Below are 20,933 nucleotides of genomic sequence, written 5' to 3' on the forward strand. Positions count from 1 at the left end.
TAAAATTCCTTGTCAAGGCTGCTAACCCTGGGAGCTTTGCAAAGGCCTCACCTTTGTTTTTTGTTTGTTTGTTTGTTTTTTAATTCCTAGAATATAGAAATGAACAGGAATTAATCAGTTAAGTAGTGATAAAAATCGATGTTTATTAAATAAGGTCCTTATTTTATAACGAGTTACTTTTATTAAGATTCTGCTCTTTTATATCTTTTATGTATGTATGCACATGGTGGTAGTTACTGATTGATTAAATACTTATTTTTTCATATTTGAAATTCTAATTAAGAATTATATTTTTCTTGGGAAAAAGATTATCCGCGTTGTATGTTAATCTGTGATCGACATCATTATCTAGTAATGGTCTGCTTTATTTTTCCTAGAAGCTATAACTAAATTCACATGGTGGTAAGTGTCTTAATTATGGTCCCTAAACATCTTCAGGAGTGCTGGTTTTGCCAATCCTAGCCTAGAAAATGATGTCAGAGGATGAATCTGGAAAGGCAGAGATTTCCATCGAAGGGGTTTCCTTCAATGGCAGATGTTTAGGAGACAGATTTCTCTAGGGCACCTAAAAGGAAGGGGGACAAAGGAGTCCTTTTTAGAATGTGCTGAAAGCCTTTGTGGGCACCCGTCCTTCAGAGAACCACATGGCATCTGTTGAATCCCATAGTTTCATAGCACTTCCTTTGTGCTTCCCAGGATGAGCTGGTTCCAGCATGGTGTTTCTAAAGCCAATACAGTGGGTCTGAGCAACTAACTTTGCATAAAGAAAACTATTGCTAAAAGACATACTGAACCACTAGCCTCATCTAAGCTACTTTTATCACAGGGAGGGCCAAGTGAACAAGGGAATATAGTGCAGAGCCAGGCTCGTGACCATTGCTGAAAGAAAAAGCAAAATTTATCAGTAAGCTGCAAAATTTAGATCAGTTTGTGAGAAAACTGAAAATTCGAAGTGCATGTCTTGCTGATGATGCATAAGAATTGTTTTCAAAAGGAGGCCTAGCATCGGTGAACAAAATATAGAGGATCTTGAAAAAATGGTACCTGGCTATTTTATTGCACTTGGTTATAGTATTTCAATGATTAGACCAAGGAAAAGGGCCTTCCTTGTCTGTCATAGATATAAAGCCATGACCTCTGGTAATTTGACACATGCCTGCCAATCAAGAGGTAATGAACAAACATATGTACTTTGGCATATAGTCTAAATAGTTGGAACTTATTTTATTACCGTTCAGATAAATTTATAATTCCAATTTACATGAATTATTTATTGTTTCTAAGATTTTTAGAAAAGAAGTTCATGCTGATTAAACATAGGGTGCAAAGAAACAGTTTTAAAACAAGTCACACCATATTCTTTCATTAAACTATAGGCACATCAGAGTGGTTTATTACAGAAGCTCCTTCAGGAAGATTCAGCATATGATTATGACCTCATTGTCATTGGTGGTGGTTCTGGTGGCCTTGCCTGTGCTCAGGTATGAAAAAAAATGGAACTTGAAGATAATTTTCCTGGTAATTGCCACAAGAATTTCTCTGCTACTTAAAAGCTAATTTTGATGTTACAGTCTAAGCTTTTATTGTAACAGCTGGTTTAATAGAGAAAAGACTGTGTTATAACACAAATAGAACCTTTTTATTTAGGGAAAAGACAGATTGGATGAGTGTTAGGAAAATGACAAGATCTTTATTTGTGGCTTTTTTTTTATTTTTGTAGGAAGCTGCCATTTTGGGAAAGAAAGTTATGGTACTTGACTTTGTTGTCCCATCACCTCAGGGCACATCCTGGGGTAAGCTGTTTTTCATTGTTGTTCTCTGTTCTTTACATACATCTTTGGCTTTGTTCAATCTCATTTAATCCTCCCAACAATCTCAGGAGGTATAAATAGCCTGTTCTATAGGTGACGAAACTGAGTCTCAGGTGAAATAACTGGCTTAAGAGCCCATATTTAAAAAGTGCCGATTTGAAAAGATAATACATAAATAATTCAGAAAACTGAATTATAGTTTCCCAATACTTCTGCCATAATTTTTGCACACATGCACTAATATTTTCACATAGTTGTGTTTGCTGTGTACACTGTGTTGCGCTCACTTAAGTTTGCCATAACATTTTTCTGTGTTTCTGCATTGATTTCATAACTGACTTTCATGGCTATGTGGTGGCCAGTTGAGTTAGTGTGTGTGTGATCGATCATTCCAGGTCAGTTTAATAAAGTGCACAGTAAGTTTCCAGCCCTGAGACTTTCCTGTAGACGAGAGTGCTCATCTTTCCATGTTCCTTTCACTGTAAAACAGAACACATAGATTTTGTGCTGGATATTTTCTGTTTATGTTTCAAATCTGTTCTCCATCATCTCTACTCTACTGTACGCCCCAGAGGGCTGATGAATTGGTAGCCCTGCCCTCTGGCTTCTGGTGGGGTTTAGCCAGTTGGGGTAATAGGAGGAGAACAAGGGAAAGAGAATGGAGTTGGGGGTCTTCATTCTCCAGACTCTCTCTCTGCTGGTTGCCACAGGCTGGCTTCATACCCCTGTGGCAGGCCACACACAGCCCCTGCCATAGCAGCCCCCTTGGGCTGTGGCACCTACTCAGTGGTGCATGGCCCTTCATGTGGGTTGGCGATGGGCCCACCGTTACTGGTTGTTACTACTATTCTATCTCTCCATGCTCTTCCTGCCCATACCCCAGTAAAATTTCCCTATAAACTCTCTTTAGTTACCCAGCTCGAGGGTGTCATCTTTTCCTTACACAACCCTGGCAAAATATGAAAATCGTTTAAAAAATTGAAACTTACTCAAAAAATTTTGGCCAGGAATTTTATATAGTAAAGCTAATTACCTTGCAATAGACCTACTATTGGCTCAGAAGAGTCAGAGTTACAAAGAGTAAAGGCTAGAAGCTGGGGTTCTGGCCCTTGGTGTAATATATATCTAATTAATCTTAGACGATTCTGATCCCTTTGTAGGTCAGACTCAAATGAAAATTTTGGACTCTGTCTCTAGAAAACTGTTCAAATGCATATCCATATTTTTGCTCATCCTTGGGCTTCCTTCACAGACCCCTGGTTAAGTAGTTTATGTTAATCATTTGTGTGTTACTGTGAGATGTGATGTTGACCTCACAATCATTAGAGTTTGTCATTTCCACGTTTTAATAACAATCACTCTGCACTTGTGTAAAACTGCGTGCACATGTGCACGCACACATGAAACATTAAAACTTATTTTCTTTCTCAGGTCTCGGTGGTACTTGTGTAAATGTAGGCTGTGTTCCTAAGAAATTGATGCATCAAGCTGCCCTTTTGGGGCAGGCATTAAGTGACTCAAGAAAATTTGGCTGGGAGTATAATCAACAAGGTGGGTAATGGTGTATAAAAATATAGATTGGGAGAAAAGAAGAAAGAATGAGTTTCTTAGAGAAGGACTTGCTATTTATATTTCTATCGCTGAGTTTGAACTTTGTTTAATAAACACTCACTAGGAATCTCCTATTTATCAGCCAGGCACAGTAGATTCTAAGGTGATGAGTTAAACCTGGCCTTGCTTTCATGGGCCTTACTGCCTAGGAGGGAATTGTTGCTGCTATAACCATTTCAAACCCTTAGTAGAATGTGAGAGAGAGTAATCACTATTTTCAGATTTCTTTCAAGTATAAGGAAAATAGAATAGTAAAAGTCATTACTAGGATTTTTTCTATTATTGTGATAACGTTTTCCCTTTTATCAGTGGTTATGTATGTCTTTGGTTAATGAAAGATAGAAAACAAATTCATCCAATAACACTACTGGTTAGGCTCTGAGGATATAGATCTGAGGAAAATACAGCTCCTGCCCTTAAGTAGCATAGTTCATTGGAAGAGAAGCCATTCAGTGCACTATGTAATTCATGGTGCTAATTTGAGCATCTTCTTAAAGTACACTTAATGTAGTCTTGAGGGTTGGAAGTAAGCGGGGAGGTGACCCTTGAGCTGCACCTTGAAGATCACATGGAGCTGGGACATTTATGACAGGAAAGCTTTATTTAGATTATGGAGATGTGAGAAAACTTGGAGTATTTGGGAGATAGTGAGGGCTGAACTGAAGAATGAAGGAAGGATATTGGGATAAATGAGATTAGAGAGGTAAGCAGGTCACGAAGGCTCCTAAATGCCATTTCGAGGAGTTAAAATTTACCCCAAAGGTAGCAAGAGCTGTTGAGGAGTTTCAGCAGGAGAGGAACGTGAACCATAGCTTGGATTCTGAATCCTTCTGATGTCACCAAGGAACTTTGAAGGCTGGAGGTGAGTGGGTGGGTGGGATTCAAGTCCAAAGACAATAAAGTGAGGTGAGATGGTTATTGCATAACCCAGAGGAGAAATGATGAGGCTTAGGCAAAGACTGTGAGGTCAGCTGGAGAGAGTAAGAAATAGAATCAGGTGGTTTAAGACATGAAACTGACAGGCTAGATGTGGAATGGTGATCTCGGTTCATTAGAATAATATGGAATTTTTTTTTAAAGTACAACTTGTCTCTTTTCCCAGAGATTTTGATCTAGTAGAGCTAGCTGTACATGTGCATATTTAAAGTTTTATCGATACTTAGGGTGATTCTGCTAGGCCACTCATGTCATTGGTACGACAGAGGGAGAGGAAGGACTTCAGGAAGAGAGATTGAGTGAAAATGCATTCATTGAGATAGAAAACAGGTTTGCAGCATATGGGTTCCAGTTGGACATACTCGCTATGAACAAATTTCCCCAGACAGTTAACTCAGTGGAGAGCTTTTGGTCAAACTGTAGTATCAACTGGTTGTGGAGAAAATGAGGTCTCTCCACTTGGCAGTTTAACTTCTAGATAGTCTTCACTTTCAAGAATCCTTCTCCCTGGTGTTCCACTTAAAGCCCCTTCAGAACATCCTGGTGGAATAGATACCTATGGATGGTTTGTATTCTAGGGAGGTCTGGACAAGTCTTGATTTTAGAGCCACGGCATTGTAGGTGATAGTTGAAGTCTTAGGAATTGCTGAGGTAGTCTGGGGATGGAAAGAATAGAAGACCGAGAGAGAATCCTGAGATATGTTAATACTTAATGTAAGCGATTGAGGAAGAGGAAGAAATCCAGAAGAGTTGTGTCACAGAAACCAGGAGGGGTTAGATTTCTAAGGGCAAGATTTAGGGCTTAGGGAGTCTTCAAAGAGAACTAACTTGAGTGAAATACTGCAGAAAGGTAAAATGGAATAGAATTTGAATTATGTACATTTCAGATCGGTAGGTAGTTGAGGAGTCTCTTTTTAAAATTAAAAATATTCATACCCTGTTTCTATAATAAATAAGCCTAAGTAGGGAGAAAACATGGAATGCTTCCTTGGTAGGGAAAAAGGCCATGAAGGACGGATCTGCACACTCAGCCTATGACAAAGAGGCTAGCCAGGCAGGGTGGTGTGTGCATGATACTAGATGGCAGGCTCGCCCCACATGCTGATGACTTTTTGATGCATCATCCTTGTTTGTGACCACTGCCTCACACTGTTGGGGCTCTGCACTTTCAAGGAGACAGCAGGGTGTATGTTCATACCACTTTGCCTCCGCTGAGGGGCCAGTTGATGTTCTTGAACTCTTCTAAGTGCCTAATATTTCTAAATAATTTCTAATTTCCTTGTGTGGGTAAAATCTTACATTAGATTCCTTAAAGTTCCCTGTATTTAAAATAGTTCTAAATTAATTTTGAGGTGCTATACTAAGAAATACCTAGCTAGCCATTACATGAAAATTGAGGCTTAACAATTTTTAGGCATAGCTTCAGTGAATGGCCAGAAGAAGTCAACAGAATCTTAGAGGCAAGAGAAAGGAAGTAAAAGCGTGCTGAAATCTTGTTCGGGGAGATGTTGTAGATACTTTCATTCTTGATGTTGATAGAGAACTATATATTAAAATAAACTAAAAACGTATACATAATCTCTAAATTAGAAATTGAATTATAGAACTTACAAGTAAAACAAAGGGAAAGGAAAAATATACAAAGAAACAGCATGATAGTATAATTTAGAACAATAACAGAAAATAAGATATCTAACATAATTGCAGTCTTTTACATATTAGAATAAAACTGAGGGTCAGATTTTCAGGTTACGTAAATAGCAAAATTCTTTGACATACTGTTTATACAAGACATACACCTAAAACCAAAAGAGATAATTATTGAAAATATATGAATTTTTAAGTAGATTTTTAAAAATTTTAATAGATAAGAAAAGGTATCAGGAAATACAAAGCAAAGCAATTGCAGTTATACTACTGGATAGGTAGACTACATGGCAAAAACAAAAAAAAAATTAAAACTTAGGAATTAATGAGTTATCACCCTCTCTAAAATAAAAGTGATAGTGTATTTGAAAATACAAATAAAGTAGGCAATCTTTTGTTAAATCCATCAAGGCAATAAGGGGAGAAAATTCATACAAGTATGCAGTATTAGGTGTGAGAAAAGAAATATAACTATAGATAAGAGATAAAACAAATTCAATATATAAATTAGTGGTAAGAATTTTAAATATCTCAATGAAAAAGAGTATCTACTAGGAAAATATTAATGACCAGAATTGACTTGAATTATCAGAGAAAACATTGTTTAAGAACAACCCATTCCCTAAGACACTGTAGATTTACAAGTAAATTTTCTCAAATCTTTAAGTAATACTTTATAATTTAAACTATGTAGGACTTTGAAAAAGATGGAAAGGTTTACTTTTTTTTTTTTTTTTGAGGCTGACGTAATGGTGATACAGAAAAATGGTATGAAAATAGAAAACTATAGCCTGTAGAAGTGTCAGAACTCTAGAAAAAGCATTAGCAAATCCTCTCCAGCAGTATACTAAAAAATGCACTGTAATTTATGAAGGTTTATTCTGGGGATGCAAGAATGAGTCAACATTAGGAAATCATAAAATCCACATGCCAATCGTGATTTCAGCTCCAAAGGCATTTGATAAAAATGTCACATCCGTTCTTGCTTTTCAAAAAATTGTTAGTAAAATAATCAAAGAAACAACACTCGCCTTACTTCATGAAGAAAAGTCAGAAGCAGATATGTAATGGAAAAGAGCTTGAGTCATTTGCATTAAAGTCGAGAGTAAGACAGGGCTGTATACTTCCACTACTAATATCCATATTGTTCTGGTGCTTCTGGTCAGTGCACAAAATGAAGAATAGAAAAGAAAAAGTGTACTTATTTGAAAAGGAAGAAGAAAAAGATATTGTAAATTTATAATATGAATTATATACAATATACCTAGAATGTACAAAAGATTGAACTAAAAATATTAGAACTAATAAATTCAATAACTTGCTCCGAAACATGCAAAAATCAATAGTTTTCTTAAGTATCAGCAATAATGTTAATTATATAATGGAAAATTGCAAGAAAAAATGATAGAATAACTTGGAATAAATTTAACTAGGAATGTATAAATTATAAGAAAAGAATATAGAAGCATAACAAAAAATATACTCTGATTTTGGTAGGATGTCTTGATATTGTAAAGACATTATTGTAAATTTTATTTAAGTCCAGGAAAAAAACTTGATAATTTTTTTTTTCTTTTTGGAACTTGACAGATTATTCTAAAGTTCATATTGAAAAGTGTGTGATGATAGCTATGCAGTCTTTGAGAAAGAATAGAGAATGGCTTTTCCCATCAGTATTTAAAATTGTGATACTGTTGTGGGACTAAACAGATTAATAAAATATTAGAGCAAGTGGTTCCAAAATGCCAGTTCATAAACTTGCTATATCAAAATCTGGGGGAGCTTTTTAACTGTTTGGGTTCTGAGGTCCTGCTCCTGATTGCATAGGTTTAAGTGGGTCCTACGATCTGTATATTTCAACATGATTCTCAGGGTGTTCTGATGTGTGAGAACCTCTAATATAGATTGTCTTTTACAACAAGAACCAGAAAAAAAAAGATATTTGAGGTGTCGGAAGAATAGCTTTTTCAACTACTGGGGAAGCGAGGCAGTTATACCTTAGGATATAAGGGTATGCGGCATTGTAGAAAGGGTCATCACTGCTGAGTCATGGCATGGGGGTAATGTAGTAAGCAGAATGACCCTCTGGATTGCAAAATTTTAGTTGACTTATTATACACTGGCATCCTATAAAGCAGTGTTTTCCACCCCAGCCCCAGGAGGTGGAGCGGAGATGGTGATGCTAGTGCTGTGGAGTGGCTGCAAATCCAGATGAAGCTTCACTTCCTTTCCCTCCCACTGCTCACTTCTTGATGTGCGGCCCATTTCCTAACAGGCCGCTGGACCAGTACTGGTCTGCAACCTGGAGGTTGGGGACCCCTGCTATAAGGGGTGATGTGACTTGTGGGCCATAAATGTTTACACTGGCCGAGTCTCTCTTTCCCTTGCTTGCCTTGTAACATCCTGTGTCCCTGATGAGTGGTGGGGCCTTTTTTTTTTCCTTAAAATTTTTAATTTTTTAATTACAGTTGACATTCAATATTATATTAGTTTCAGGTGTACAGTGGGTTAGACATTTATATACCTTATGAAGTGATCTCCCTGATTAGTACCCCCCTGACACCATAAGTAGTTATAATATAATTGACTATATGCCCTATAATACAATTGGCTTTACATCCGTGTGACTAGTTTGTAACTGCCAATTTGTACTTCTTTATCCCTTTACCTTTTTTACTCAGCTCCCCAACCCCCCTCCCATCTGGCAACTATCAGTTTGTTCTCTGTATCTATGAGTTTGTTTCTGTTTTGTTCATTTATTTTGTTTTTTAGATTTCACACATAAGTAAAATCATATGGTATTTGTCTTTGTCTGGCTTATTTCACTTAGTGTAATACCCTCTAGGTCCATCCACGTTGTCACAAATGGCAAGATTTCATTCTTTTTTATGGCCTAGTAATATTCCATTGCATATTTGTACCACTTCTTTATTTAATCATCATCCAGTGGACTCTTAGGTTGCTTCCGTATCTTGGCTATTGTGAATAGTGCTGCTGCGAACATAGGGATGCATATATCTTTTCAAAGTAGTGTTCTGGATTTCTTCAGATAAATACCCAGAAGTGGGATTGCTGGGTCATATGGTAGTTCTGTTTTTAATTTTTTGAGGAACCTTCATACTGTTTTCCATGGTAGCTGCACCAACTTGCAATTGTAGTGGGGCCTTTCTTGAGAGTGCTAGATGGGGTAAGTTTCTAAATGTGACCAGAGGGAGAACCCTCAGTTGGTTGGGTTTGTCTTTGGGGATCTCATCCAGTTTGACAGGAGCCTTGGGCTGGCCTCTGTGTCTTATAAACACAGTGCTGCATGGAGATGGTGTGTTTTTTTTGGAAACCAGCATCAGCAGTCGAGGTGAATGCTCAGAAATAAATCCCACCTAGAAGATACAGGGATGATGAGGAATCCGATTCCATCAACTCCCACCCCAGCTTCAACTGGAAGTAGGTAAACATTGTATTACAAATGGTGTGCACTGGTGAGCACTAAACCACATTTATGGTGAAGAAATGTAGGATATTCAGTGTGATGAAACTACTGCCAGATGAACCAAATTGGGGTGGCGTGGGCTGGTCTGGGGAGGTGAAAGTGCAGTGCTCACTGTCTCTGAGACCTGCTTTCCTTCACACGTAGGAGGCTACGTGCAACAGGCCCTCACAGAATGTGAAAGTGTCTTTGGGTGCTTTCAAGCGCAGATCACCTTCCTGCCTCATAACTCTGCGGGCATGGCTGTAGTAGCCCCAGTTTTCCCCATTCTCTCCTCCATGGATTTCTCCAGTTGTCTTCTTTTCAGAACTATGCTTTTTTTGCATGTTTTATAATATAAAAGGAAGAAGTATAAACCATAATTGGCATTAAAAAATTTAAGTTGCTAATTATCTTCTGTTCACTTCTTGATTCTTTAAAGCGATATGTCATATGGCTCATGTGTGGTTATATATAATTTACCATTTACAGTAAAATTCACTTTACGCCCTTACCCTGCTCATTTATTTTCAGTGAAGCACAACTGGGAGACCATGACAGAAGCGATTCAAAACCACATCGGCTCTCTAAATTGGAGCTACAGGCTGTCTTTGAGGGAGAAGGCTGTGGCCTATGTAAATTCCTATGGAGAATTCGTTGAACATCATAAAATAAAGGTACTGTTTGAATATTTGTCTTGTTAATTGCTTTTCCTTACTACTGTTTGTACTTACTTTGAGCTAAAATTCTGTTTCACATGTTAAGGACTATAACTAGTGCAATACGTGTGTTTCACCCATTGTTTGTGGATTCTACATGTCTGAGTAAATAGAGGAAACTACTTTTTAAAGAACTTGTAATTTAAAGTTATTTGCCCTTTGATTTCATTACTATCTTAGAAGAAAATGTTTAAACAGTTCAAAGTTTAAATAGTAAAATGGTCACAATTTTAGCCATGTTAATTTTTTTAAAAAAATGAAACCTTACCTAGAACTCCAATATATAAAAGCATTTTACTCATAAAAGCATTAATAAAAGTAGTATCAGAATTATTGTATTTTATAAATTTATATTTGTAAGGTTTATGTATTATAAGATCAATATATTAAAAAAGAGACCATTTTGATGAACACAAAAATTTTAAACTGGAATTATGAGAGACAATCAGATATCATCCTCAACATCCACTTTATTTTTGTACTCTGCTTTCATAGCAGTGTGTAATGATCTTGAAGGATATGAGGTTATTTTGTAGTTATTTGTTGTCTCTAGAAAGGTGTGAGGTAGTCCAATTAAAGCTTCCACTTTAGAACCATGCCTGGGCTAATCTGAATTACTTATTCACCTGAAACATAGTCGAAATATAAGTCAGTCAGTTTTATTTCTCAAACTGTCATATGCCTGGTACAGTTGGTTGAATAAGCCAATCGCCCCCAGCCAGACCTGCCTCTCCTTTGTTTCCTCATTTAGTGACACTAGCATCTCCCTAGTTATTCCAGCAAGAAACCTAGGGTCCTCCTCACTTCACCTTCACAGCCTGTACTTGTGGATCTGTTGCAGATCCCTGTTTAAACCACCCCCTTGTTGAAACATTTTCATTTCTTCTTGAATTTTTAAAATGCAAATATGTTTATGATTTACTTTTATAATTGAAAATAGACAGTGTGTTTATTGTTCACCTTTGTTGATTCTCCATAGCCTAGATTTTTAGGATGACACAGAGAGGTCTTTACATTTGGTGCTAATCTGTATGACTTTACCTCTGACACATATTCTCCTCTTTTTCACCTTTGGCCACTCGTTTCCCAGATGCTAGCTAGTTTCAGGCTTGTGTGCATTTATATATACTCTTCTCTCTTTAGGTTTCCATTCCTCTCAAATCATTTCACTTTTCTCATCACCACTTGAAATATCACCGCCTTTGAAGCCATTCTTGACTGGCTTTCCAGTCCTCTACTCCACCCTCACTGCAGTCTTTTTGGTTAATATTTTGTAATGACTTCTCTTTTGTGGTGGTGCTTATCACATTGGATTATTATTTTTGCATGTCTCTTTCTATTGATGGGAAGCTCCATAGAGGGTAATAATTAGTTTGTTCATGGTGTCTGGTACTCTGTAGCGTTTATTGAAAAGTGAGATTTACTTTCCTTTTTTTAAGGCAACCAATAGAAAAGGACAGGAAACTTGTTATACTGCTGCAAAATTTGTCATAGCAACAGGTGAAAGGCCGCGGTATTTAGGAATCCAAGGAGATAAAGAATACTGTATTACTAGGTAAGATTAAATAGACCATTATAACTGTAAATTGTATTGTTTATGTGTTTTCAATTTATTTATTTCCTGCCTTATTTCACAAAGATTTGAATTGATGAATAAAGGTATATACAATGCAAGAAGCTAAGTAGGTCTCAAAAAAAAAAAAAAAAAGAAAGAAAGAAGCTAAGTAGTTAATAGAGCAAAGAAAAGATAGTTTGAGTAAATAATAAGGTCAAATTTATACACAGAAATATGCTGTATGTTTCTAGGTAATTCCTATGGGAATTTGGCTCTAAACTTCCCAGAGGCCAAAGCAAAGAAGTGAATACAATTAACTTTAGGTTTTAGTGTCTATATAATAATAATGAACTAGCTGATCAGAAGAATCATGGCTGTTCCTAATACTGAGATTTAATAGGAATCTTCCCTGGATTATCATCAAGAGGACAATGTATAACTTAGTATGACGACTTTCAAATTTTTCAGCTGATGCACAATAAGAAAAACATTTTTGTCGCACTGTTGTTCATGTGAACACATACACACACATATCCAAAAAACCCACAAAACAATACTTCTTCTTATCACATAGAATGTAATCTAATATTTTCTATTCTGTTTTTAAAAAAATCTTTGCTGCAATCCACTAATTTGATTTTGAAAAAACTGAAGTATACTTCTTACTCCACAGGAGATACTATTACAAACTTCAAAAGGCTGTTTCTTTTAGTGTTTCTTCATTCAAGTCCCAAATTGCAATTCAGCCAACAAAAGACCATTATACTTTGAAATCTAACTCATTTTCATTTTTATTGTCTAGGTATTCTTTTTATTTTTCAGTGATGACCTTTTTTCTCTGCCTTATTGCCCTGGCAAAACATTAGTAGTTGGTGCATCTTATGTGGCTCTGGAATGTGCAGGATTTCTTGCTGGCCTTGGCTTAGATGTCACAGTTATGGTGCGTTCAGTTCTTCTTCGTGGCTTTGATCAAGAAATGGCAGAGAGAGTCGGTTCCTACATGGAACAACATGGTGTTAAGTTCGTAAGAAAATTTATACCTGTGATGGTGAGTTGAATGACATTTGGAATGCCTTTTATTTTCTTTTTACTCTCTTTAGCTTTTTATTTAACCTCTCCTTCATTTCATTAAATAAATTGGTCTGTACTCAATAGGAAACCTTAAAGATAATATTCCCACCCAGAATCTACAAACATGCCTCAATTTTGTCTCTGTCTCCTCCTCTGCTGACATGAAGGTGTCCTTGCTTTTCTCAGCCTGGGTTCCCTCTTCTCTCACTGTTCCTCTTACCTTCTGTCACCTTTTCAGGGTCGTCCCATCTTCAGCTAGTCGTTATCTTTCTCCCTTCAGTATTTCTCATCTTTAAACAAACAAACCCTCCCTCTTCTCTCTACCTTTCCCGACTTCTCTTTTCCCCTTTACAAGAAAACTTTTATCCATGCTACTTCATTTCTTACCTCATTTCCCACATCTTCCAACTCACGTGCTTTCATTCCTGCCACTCCTTTGAAACTGCTTATCAGGATCACTTGTCAAAGTCAGTGATCACATCTCTATTCTTATCTTACTGGGCCTCTGGCAGCATTTGGTGAAACTGACATTCGTTCAATTTGAAATATTCTTTGTTTCTGGACTTCTCTGGCCCCACAGCCTATAGTTCCACATGTACTAAACCTGTAAATATCAGAGCATCTTGTCCTTCTTCACTTCTCTGCCCTTTTTACCTGGGCAGTCTTCTTTAGGCCTACACTTTATCTCAATACCAATAGCTCTTAGATTTATATATCCTGCTCAGGCATCTCTCCTAAACTTCATACTCATTTGTACAGCTGTCTACTGGATATCCCCCCCACACACACCTTGAATTCCATATAAGCATTTCAAATTTAACAACATAAAAACAAAACTCTTGATGTTCTACCAAAATGTATTCCCCTGCTAATCTGCCTGCCTGGCCTATCTCATTACTCAGTAAATGATACGAGAGTCCTCACAATTTATTAAGCCAACACGTAGAAAGCATCCCTTCATTCTTCCTTTTATACTACTTTCAACTAATCCATTAATTTATTTCTACCTCCAAAATGTATCTTGTGACGGTCCTCTTTTTTCTATCCCTACTTAGTCCAAAAACCTAAATATATACACACATATACACCCACATGGGTACACCCACACTCACATGTACACCCTATGACCCATTTATTTTCTGTTCCCTTTAGATAGAATCATTACATTATTTGTCCTTACTAGGTTCAACAGGTGGAGAAAGGTTCACCTGGAAAGCTGAAAGTAGTGGCTAAATCCACTGAAGGACCAGAAACTGTTGAAGGAATGTATAACACAGTAAGTTTTTATTTCATAAGCAGTAAGTAGTTGAGCACACTCATAAATTAGCACAGATGAAACTTATGGGAAAATTATCCCAGGCTTAATTTGGGGGCGGTATTCTTTGTAGGAGTTTAATAAATATGGAAGGTAGTTAATCTGTTGACATTTGATAGTAGTACATGAAAAACGCCATAAAGTACATGTGTATGTGTAGCTATTCGTAGAACAAAATCTGGAAGCAGATATACCTGACTGTTATTAGTACTTACTTCAAGGACATTAGATATCTTACACATTTCTTCATTTGAATATTTTTGCAATAAACATTAAATCTATCTTATAATTTTAAAAAAAGATATTTTTATTTTAAAAAAATAAACACTATAAAATCTCCACAAAGTGTGACCTGTTCATGGACTACTTTGGAATGGCAACAATTCTAATTTAAACTGATGTTTAGATGCCAACATTTCTTTTGTAAACTGTAGTTTATAGTTTTAACATAAACTATACATTTATGTTTTATGTACTGTTATATACATGATTTTTTTTAGGTAAAAAAAGGAAATAATAGAGAGAGTCAACAAAGTTCAAAAATATATAATAGAGCTCAAAAAACTCTCATTTGATAATTTGTCCTTAGATTATTTTGGATTTTTTTGTGCACGTTCGTATTATTTGTGAATAACCACAGTTTCTTCTTTTCCACCATTTTCCTTGTTATTTTTTTTCTTGCAAAAGTGCACTAGCTAGGACTTCTGTATCGTGTTAACCAGAAATGGCCATGGCAGGCCTTCGTGACTTGTTCTCAGTATTGAATGAAAGTTTTCAGTGTTTCATTATTAAAGAATAATGTTTTTTGTAGGGTTTTTGTAGATAATTTTAATCGAGTTAAAGAAATTCTTTTATATTTCTTGTTTGCTAAAGTTTTTTTGGTTATTTGGGTTTTCTTTTTTTAAAAAAAATCATGAGTGGATGAGTACAGTTGTAACACTGTTCCATTTGTAGCTTTCTTTTTTTCTTTAATTTGTTAATGTCTTGAATTACATTGATTTTCTAATCTTTAGCCAACTTTGTATTCCTGGTATAAACCCACCTTGGTACAGGTCCTTTTTATATATTGTTGGATTTGTTTATTTAGAACTTTTACGTTATATTCATGAATCATATTGGCTTATACTTTCCTCTAACATATTGAACTTTTCAGATTTTGGTATCAAGAGTATTCTAGCTCATGAAGGAAGTTTGGGGTGTGTTCCCTCTTTTTCTGTTCCCTGGAAGCATTTTTGTAATATTAGAACATTCTTTATATGTTTGATAGAATTCACTGATGCAGCCATTTAAGTTTAGAATTTTCTATGGAGAGTCTATCTATCTATCTGTCTATCTATCTATCTATCAAGAGAAGGAGAGAATTCTGTATATAGACATATATATATTTGACCAGTGATTCATTTTTTAATAGTTGAAGGACTTTTAAGGCTTTCTATTTTTCTCTTGAGTTACTTTTGAATAGTTATTTAGGAGTTAGTCCATTTCATCTAAATTATCAAACATATTAGCATAAAGTTGTTTACATTATCTGAATTTATAAATTGTTTATTTTTATAGGGAGGCATAATTTATATGTAGTGGAATGCACAGATCTTAGATGTACAGTTAAATTAGTTTGAAAGATATACATGTTCTCTAATCCATACTTCTTTGAGGGTAACAAAACATTGCTATGAGTTTAGAAAGCTCTCATGTCCCTTCCTATTCTCTGACCCCAAGCAACCTATTCTTATTCTGTCACCATAGACTAGTTTTGCCTATTTTAGATGTCACAGAAATGAAACCATATATTAGGTACTCCTTGGTATCTGGCTGCTTTTACTCAGAGTAATGTTTTTTAGGGTTTATCCATGTTGTGTATATTAGTAATTCTTTTTGGTGTATGAATTGTATAAATATACAGTTGTATGAATATATCAGTTTATTCATTTTCCTGTAGATGGACACCTAGGCTGTTTAATGTTTGGGCTAATTGTGACTTAAACTCCTATGAAGATTTCTAGTATAAGCCCTTTTGTGGACATATATTTTCATTTCTCATGGGTAAATAAATGCCTAAGAGTGAAACTGCTTGGTCCTAGCATAGTTTCTATATTTAACTTTTTGAGTAATTGCCAAAGATTGTGAAGATATTCTCTTCTTGAAGCCTTAAAGTTTTATCTTTATGTTTGGGTCTGTAATTCGTCTTGAATTAATTTTTGTTTATGGTGTGAGGTAGGACTTGAGGTTCTTTTTCTTCCATATGGGTATCTAGTACCATTTGTTGAAAAGGCTTCCTTTTCTTTATTAAATTACTTTGGTACCTTTGTTGAAATAGTTTGACTTTTTAACCATCAGTCTATTTCTGCACTCTTTATTCCATTAACCATTTGTCTCCTTCAACTAGCACCACATTGTTTTGATTATTGAAGCTTTATAGTAAATCTTAGACCAGGTAGAATAAGTCTTCCAAATTTGTTTAAGTCCTTTATATTTCCATATATAAATTTTAAAAACAACTTGTCGATTAAAAAAAAAAAAAAGCTGGCTGGGATTTGATTGAGATTGTATAGTATAGATCAGTTTGGAAGAACTAACATCTTAATAATACTGATTTTTTTTCAGTACATGAACTTCGTATATTTTCCCCTTATTTATCTATTCTTTAGTTTCTATCAGCAATATGTTATTTTGCTTTAGAGAGCTTTCATGTATTTCACTAAACTTATCTTGAGTATTTCATTTTTTTAAGCGATCATAAATAGCATTTAAAAATTTTTAACTTTTAATGGTTAGTTGGTAGTGTATAGAAATATAAATGACTTTTGTACATTGACCTTGTTGTAGAGTCTTAGGATTTATGTTTGCATATATAATCAGTTTGGTTTTTTCTTTTCAGTCTGCATGCCTTTTGTTTTTTTCTTGCCTTGTTGCACAGGTTAGACCTCCAGTACAGTTCTGAATAGAAATTGTGAGTGTGCGTCCTCATGTTGCTTCGATCTTAGGGGTAATCTTAGTTAGGCATTCAGTCTTTTATGATTGCTAGGATGTAAACTTTTTTATACATGCCTTTTATCAGGTTGGGAAAGTTTTCTTTTATTCTTAGTGAGCTGAGGATTTTATTAAAATCCTCAAAGAGTGTTAAATTTTATCAGATGCTTTTTTTTACATCTATTGTGATGATCAAATTATTTTCTCCTTTATTCTGTTAATCAGATGAACTCCATTGATTGATTTTTGCATGTTAAACCAAATTTGTATTTTTGGGACAAACCTCACTTGGTCATGATCCTTTTCACATATTGTTATATTTGATTTGCTAAGATTTTGTTAAGGATTTTACAACTATGTTCATGAGGATATTGGCTTATAATTTTATTTAAATATACTTGTTTGATTTTGGTGTCAGATATTTATGCTAACCTCATAGAAAGGAGTTGGGAAGATTTCCTCTTCTTTTCTCTGAAAGAGTTCTTGTACCATTAGTATTATTTCTTATGTGTTTAGTAGATTCTACCAGTGAAGTCATCTGGGTCTGGAGTTAATTTATGGAAAGTTAATAAATTGTGAATTCAGTTTCCTTAATGAGAATGGAAGATAGGGTATTAGTCTGCTAGGGATTCCATAACAAAATACCACAGACTGGGTGCCTTAGGCAAAGGAAGCTTAGTTTTTCACAAGTCTGGAGGCCAGAAGTCTGAGATCAAGGTGTCAGCTGATTTGGTTTCTTCTGAGACCTCTCTCATTGTTTCTTCTGAGGCCTCTCTCATTGGCCAAGAGATGGTCACCTTCTCCCTGTGTCCTTACATGATTGCTCTTTAGTCTGTTGTATGTTTTCTAATTGCTCTTTTCATAAGGACACTAGTCATAGTAAATTAGAGCCTACCCTAATGGCCTCATTTTACCTCGATTACCTTTTTAAAGGTCCTGTCTCCAAATACAGTCACATTCTGAGGTATAAGGGGCTAGAAATTAAACATGTGAATTTGCTGGAAGTGGGGGAGTAGGGGGATATAATTCAGCACATAAAATAAGATTATTCAGATTTGTGTGTAAGTTTGGTAAATTGTGTCTTTCAAAGAGTTTTGAGGATGTAATGTACAATATGGTCACTACAGGTAATAATACTGTATTATTGTATATTTGAAAGTGGCTAAGAGTAGATCTTAAAAGTTCTCATCACAAGAAAAAAAATTGTAACTATGTATAGTAATGGGTGTTAACTAGATTTATTGAGGTTGTCATTTTGCAGCATGTACAAATATAGACTCGTAATACACCTGAAACTTATATATCAATTATACTGCAATTTAAAAAAAACACATTTTGACCTCAAAAAAAAGTAAGGAATCTTTATCATCTAAGCTGTCAAAGTCATTGGCCTAGGACATTCAAAATAGTTATTAAACTTGTAATGTCTGAAGGATCTATAGTAATGTTCTCTCTTTCATTCCTGATATTGATAATTTGTGTTTTTGATCTCTCTCTAAATATAGGTTTTGTTAGCAATTGGTCGTGACTCCAGTACAAGGAAAATAGGCTTGGAGAAGATTGGTGTCAAAATCAATGAGAAGTATGTACATGTGGGATCATTGCACTATTGCTGCACAAAGCAAAATGTTTATACAGATCACCTCTTAGAAATTCTCATTTAATTTTGCACTAAGGTGCAAAATTTTAATGCTTTAAATTTACTTTACAGGAAGTACTGTCTGAGCTCTGTTACCAATTTTTTCATTAATCAGTCAGTAACTGTTGTATGCCTCAAAGAGCTCATGCATGATTTTAAAAAATAATTGTGGAAATGTATGCACTTACTATCTGATTTAGAGTGAATTTTTATGTCCTTGGTCAAGCAAGGAAAAAAATTTCAAAGCTCTAATTGCAATTCTGGCAGAAATCTGGCAATATCCTCAGCACCCATAAAACGAGCATGGTTTCATCAACCAGCAGGATGTTTTTTTTTGGAGCTCCAGAAACCCTTGTTATTGTACATCTTATTGTAAGACAGTTTATGATTCCAGGTACATGAGTTCTTAGAGGGAGGTCTTTTCTCTATGTACTTAGTCTCTGTCTCTTGGAATAGTGTTAGTCATCCAGCAGTATAGAGTTAGTTATAATATATTTTTCTCCCTTCCAAAATCTAATAGGAATGGCAAGATACCAGTAAACGATATGGAACAGACCAACGTGCCCTATGTTTACGCTATAGGAGATATTCTGGAAGGTAAACTTGAGCTCACTCCCGTTGCTATACAGGCAGGCAAGCTGTTGGCTCGAAGACTCTTTGGGGGTCGTTTAGAAAAGGTAAATTTCTTACTATTGTTTTTAAGATAATATCTAAATAAAAATTATGACTTAAAAAATCAGTACAAATAACACTTGGGTGCTTGTTTTGGAAGTAAAGGGTCCTTCACAGATAAATCATTTAAGGTGACTTACTATTAGTAATGGTTTTCAATAAATATTTTTTTAATATCTGCTGTGTGCAAGATATTGTGCTGGGTGATATACAAGGGACTGGCATGGTTCCAGCACCACGGGGATTTACCAGATAGGTGGGGGTCATGCATAAGATGAGGAGCAGTTAATTCTGACTCCCAAGAGGCCTCCCGGTGGACAGTTGCACTGTCACAGAGTAGGAGGGGACTCATTGGATCAGGATGCTGGCCCTAGCTTCAGTTCCTGCTTGGTGTATGAACCTGGTTGAATTGTTTCACTTCTGTGCACCTCAGTTTCACCATCTGCAAAACTTATGGTGTGAATCAGATGATTGCTACAGTCTCCTCTACCTTTCATAGTCTTTGATCAAAGATTTGAGATGGGCCTTGTGGGATAATTCAAAATTGAGGAAGCAAAAGGCTCTTGATAAGTAGATAACTCAAAATCCCAAGAGCTCTGCAGTGCTTACTTTGTTCTAGAAATATGAGCAGTCTCTTAGCAATTCCCAGCTGAAGGAAGTCATGTCGTGCTCCGTTAGGAGTGCCGTGGATGTGCAGAGGTGTTGATGAGTAATGAGCAACTGGAGAAGTGGTCTTACTGAGTGGGTGTCAAGAATTGTCCCATCCACAGTACTTACAGCATTCTGGGGCATATGCAGGCAGTTGGTGATAGAAAGATACAGTTGGGAATGAGGCTGGAGACTTGATAAATTGATTTGGTGTCAGATCATCAGAAATCTGTGATGCCACAGTAAAGAATCATCAGTAAGGCCTTCTCTGGGCAGTGGGAGCTGTTGAAGACCTTTATTTCTCCAACATTAAGAAAGATGTCAAACCACAGAAAAAAATAATAAATAAATAATAAATAAAAATAATCACCCGTATTACCCTTTCACCTAAATTCCACAGTTAATAACATTTTGCCATCTTTGCTCTCTCCTTTTTTCCAGATGTATATATACAATGCATGTACATTTTTTTCTGAGCTTTTTGAAATAAGTGGCAGACATCAATGATGTTTTGCTCCTAAATACTTCAGCATATATCTCCTAAGAACAAGGATATTCACCTACGTAACCACAATTGCATCACTGTAGCTGAGCAATTCAACAGAAATGCAGTAATATTCACATTTCTCAGTTGTCCACTAAGTGTATGTGCATGTTTCTTGGTACACACAGTACATGGCTCTTCTAAGTCTCATTTAACCTGATACAGTCCCCTGCCTTTATTTCCCTGTTTGTCGGCTTGTTTTACTTTTCATAACTTTGGTTTTTTTGATGAATCCAGGCTACCTTTCTTGTAGAATGTCTCATATTCTGAATTTCTCTGATTGTGTTTGCATGATTTGGTTCAAGTGAAAAGTTTTTTGGGCATGTATTCTT

The 20,933-nt window shown here is 35.7% G+C and overlaps 1 protein-coding gene across 1 annotated transcript in view; it reads left to right on the forward strand.

Annotated features, from left to right (window-relative positions):
- Nucleotides 1-20,933, forward strand: part of TXNRD3 (thioredoxin reductase 3) — a 50,491-nt gene that overhangs the window by 15,450 nt on the left and 14,108 nt on the right. The window contains exons 4-12 of the mRNA XM_011376067.2: nt 1,377-1,481; nt 1,721-1,793; nt 3,243-3,362; nt 10,003-10,145; nt 11,627-11,742; nt 12,565-12,790; nt 13,997-14,089; nt 18,604-18,680; nt 19,258-19,414. Of these exons, the coding sequence (XP_011374369.1) occupies nt 1,377-1,481; nt 1,721-1,793; nt 3,243-3,362; nt 10,003-10,145; nt 11,627-11,742; nt 12,565-12,790; nt 13,997-14,089; nt 18,604-18,680; nt 19,258-19,414 (1,110 nt within the window). The remainder of the gene's footprint in view (nt 1-1,376; nt 1,482-1,720; nt 1,794-3,242; nt 3,363-10,002; nt 10,146-11,626; nt 11,743-12,564; nt 12,791-13,996; nt 14,090-18,603; nt 18,681-19,257; nt 19,415-20,933) is intronic.

Source organism: Pteropus vampyrus, unplaced genomic scaffold (genome assembly GCF_000151845.1).
Source record: "Pteropus vampyrus isolate Shadow unplaced genomic scaffold, Pvam_2.0 Scaffold285, whole genome shotgun sequence".
NCBI classification, from domain to species: Eukaryota; Metazoa; Chordata; class Mammalia; order Chiroptera; family Pteropodidae; genus Pteropus; species Pteropus vampyrus.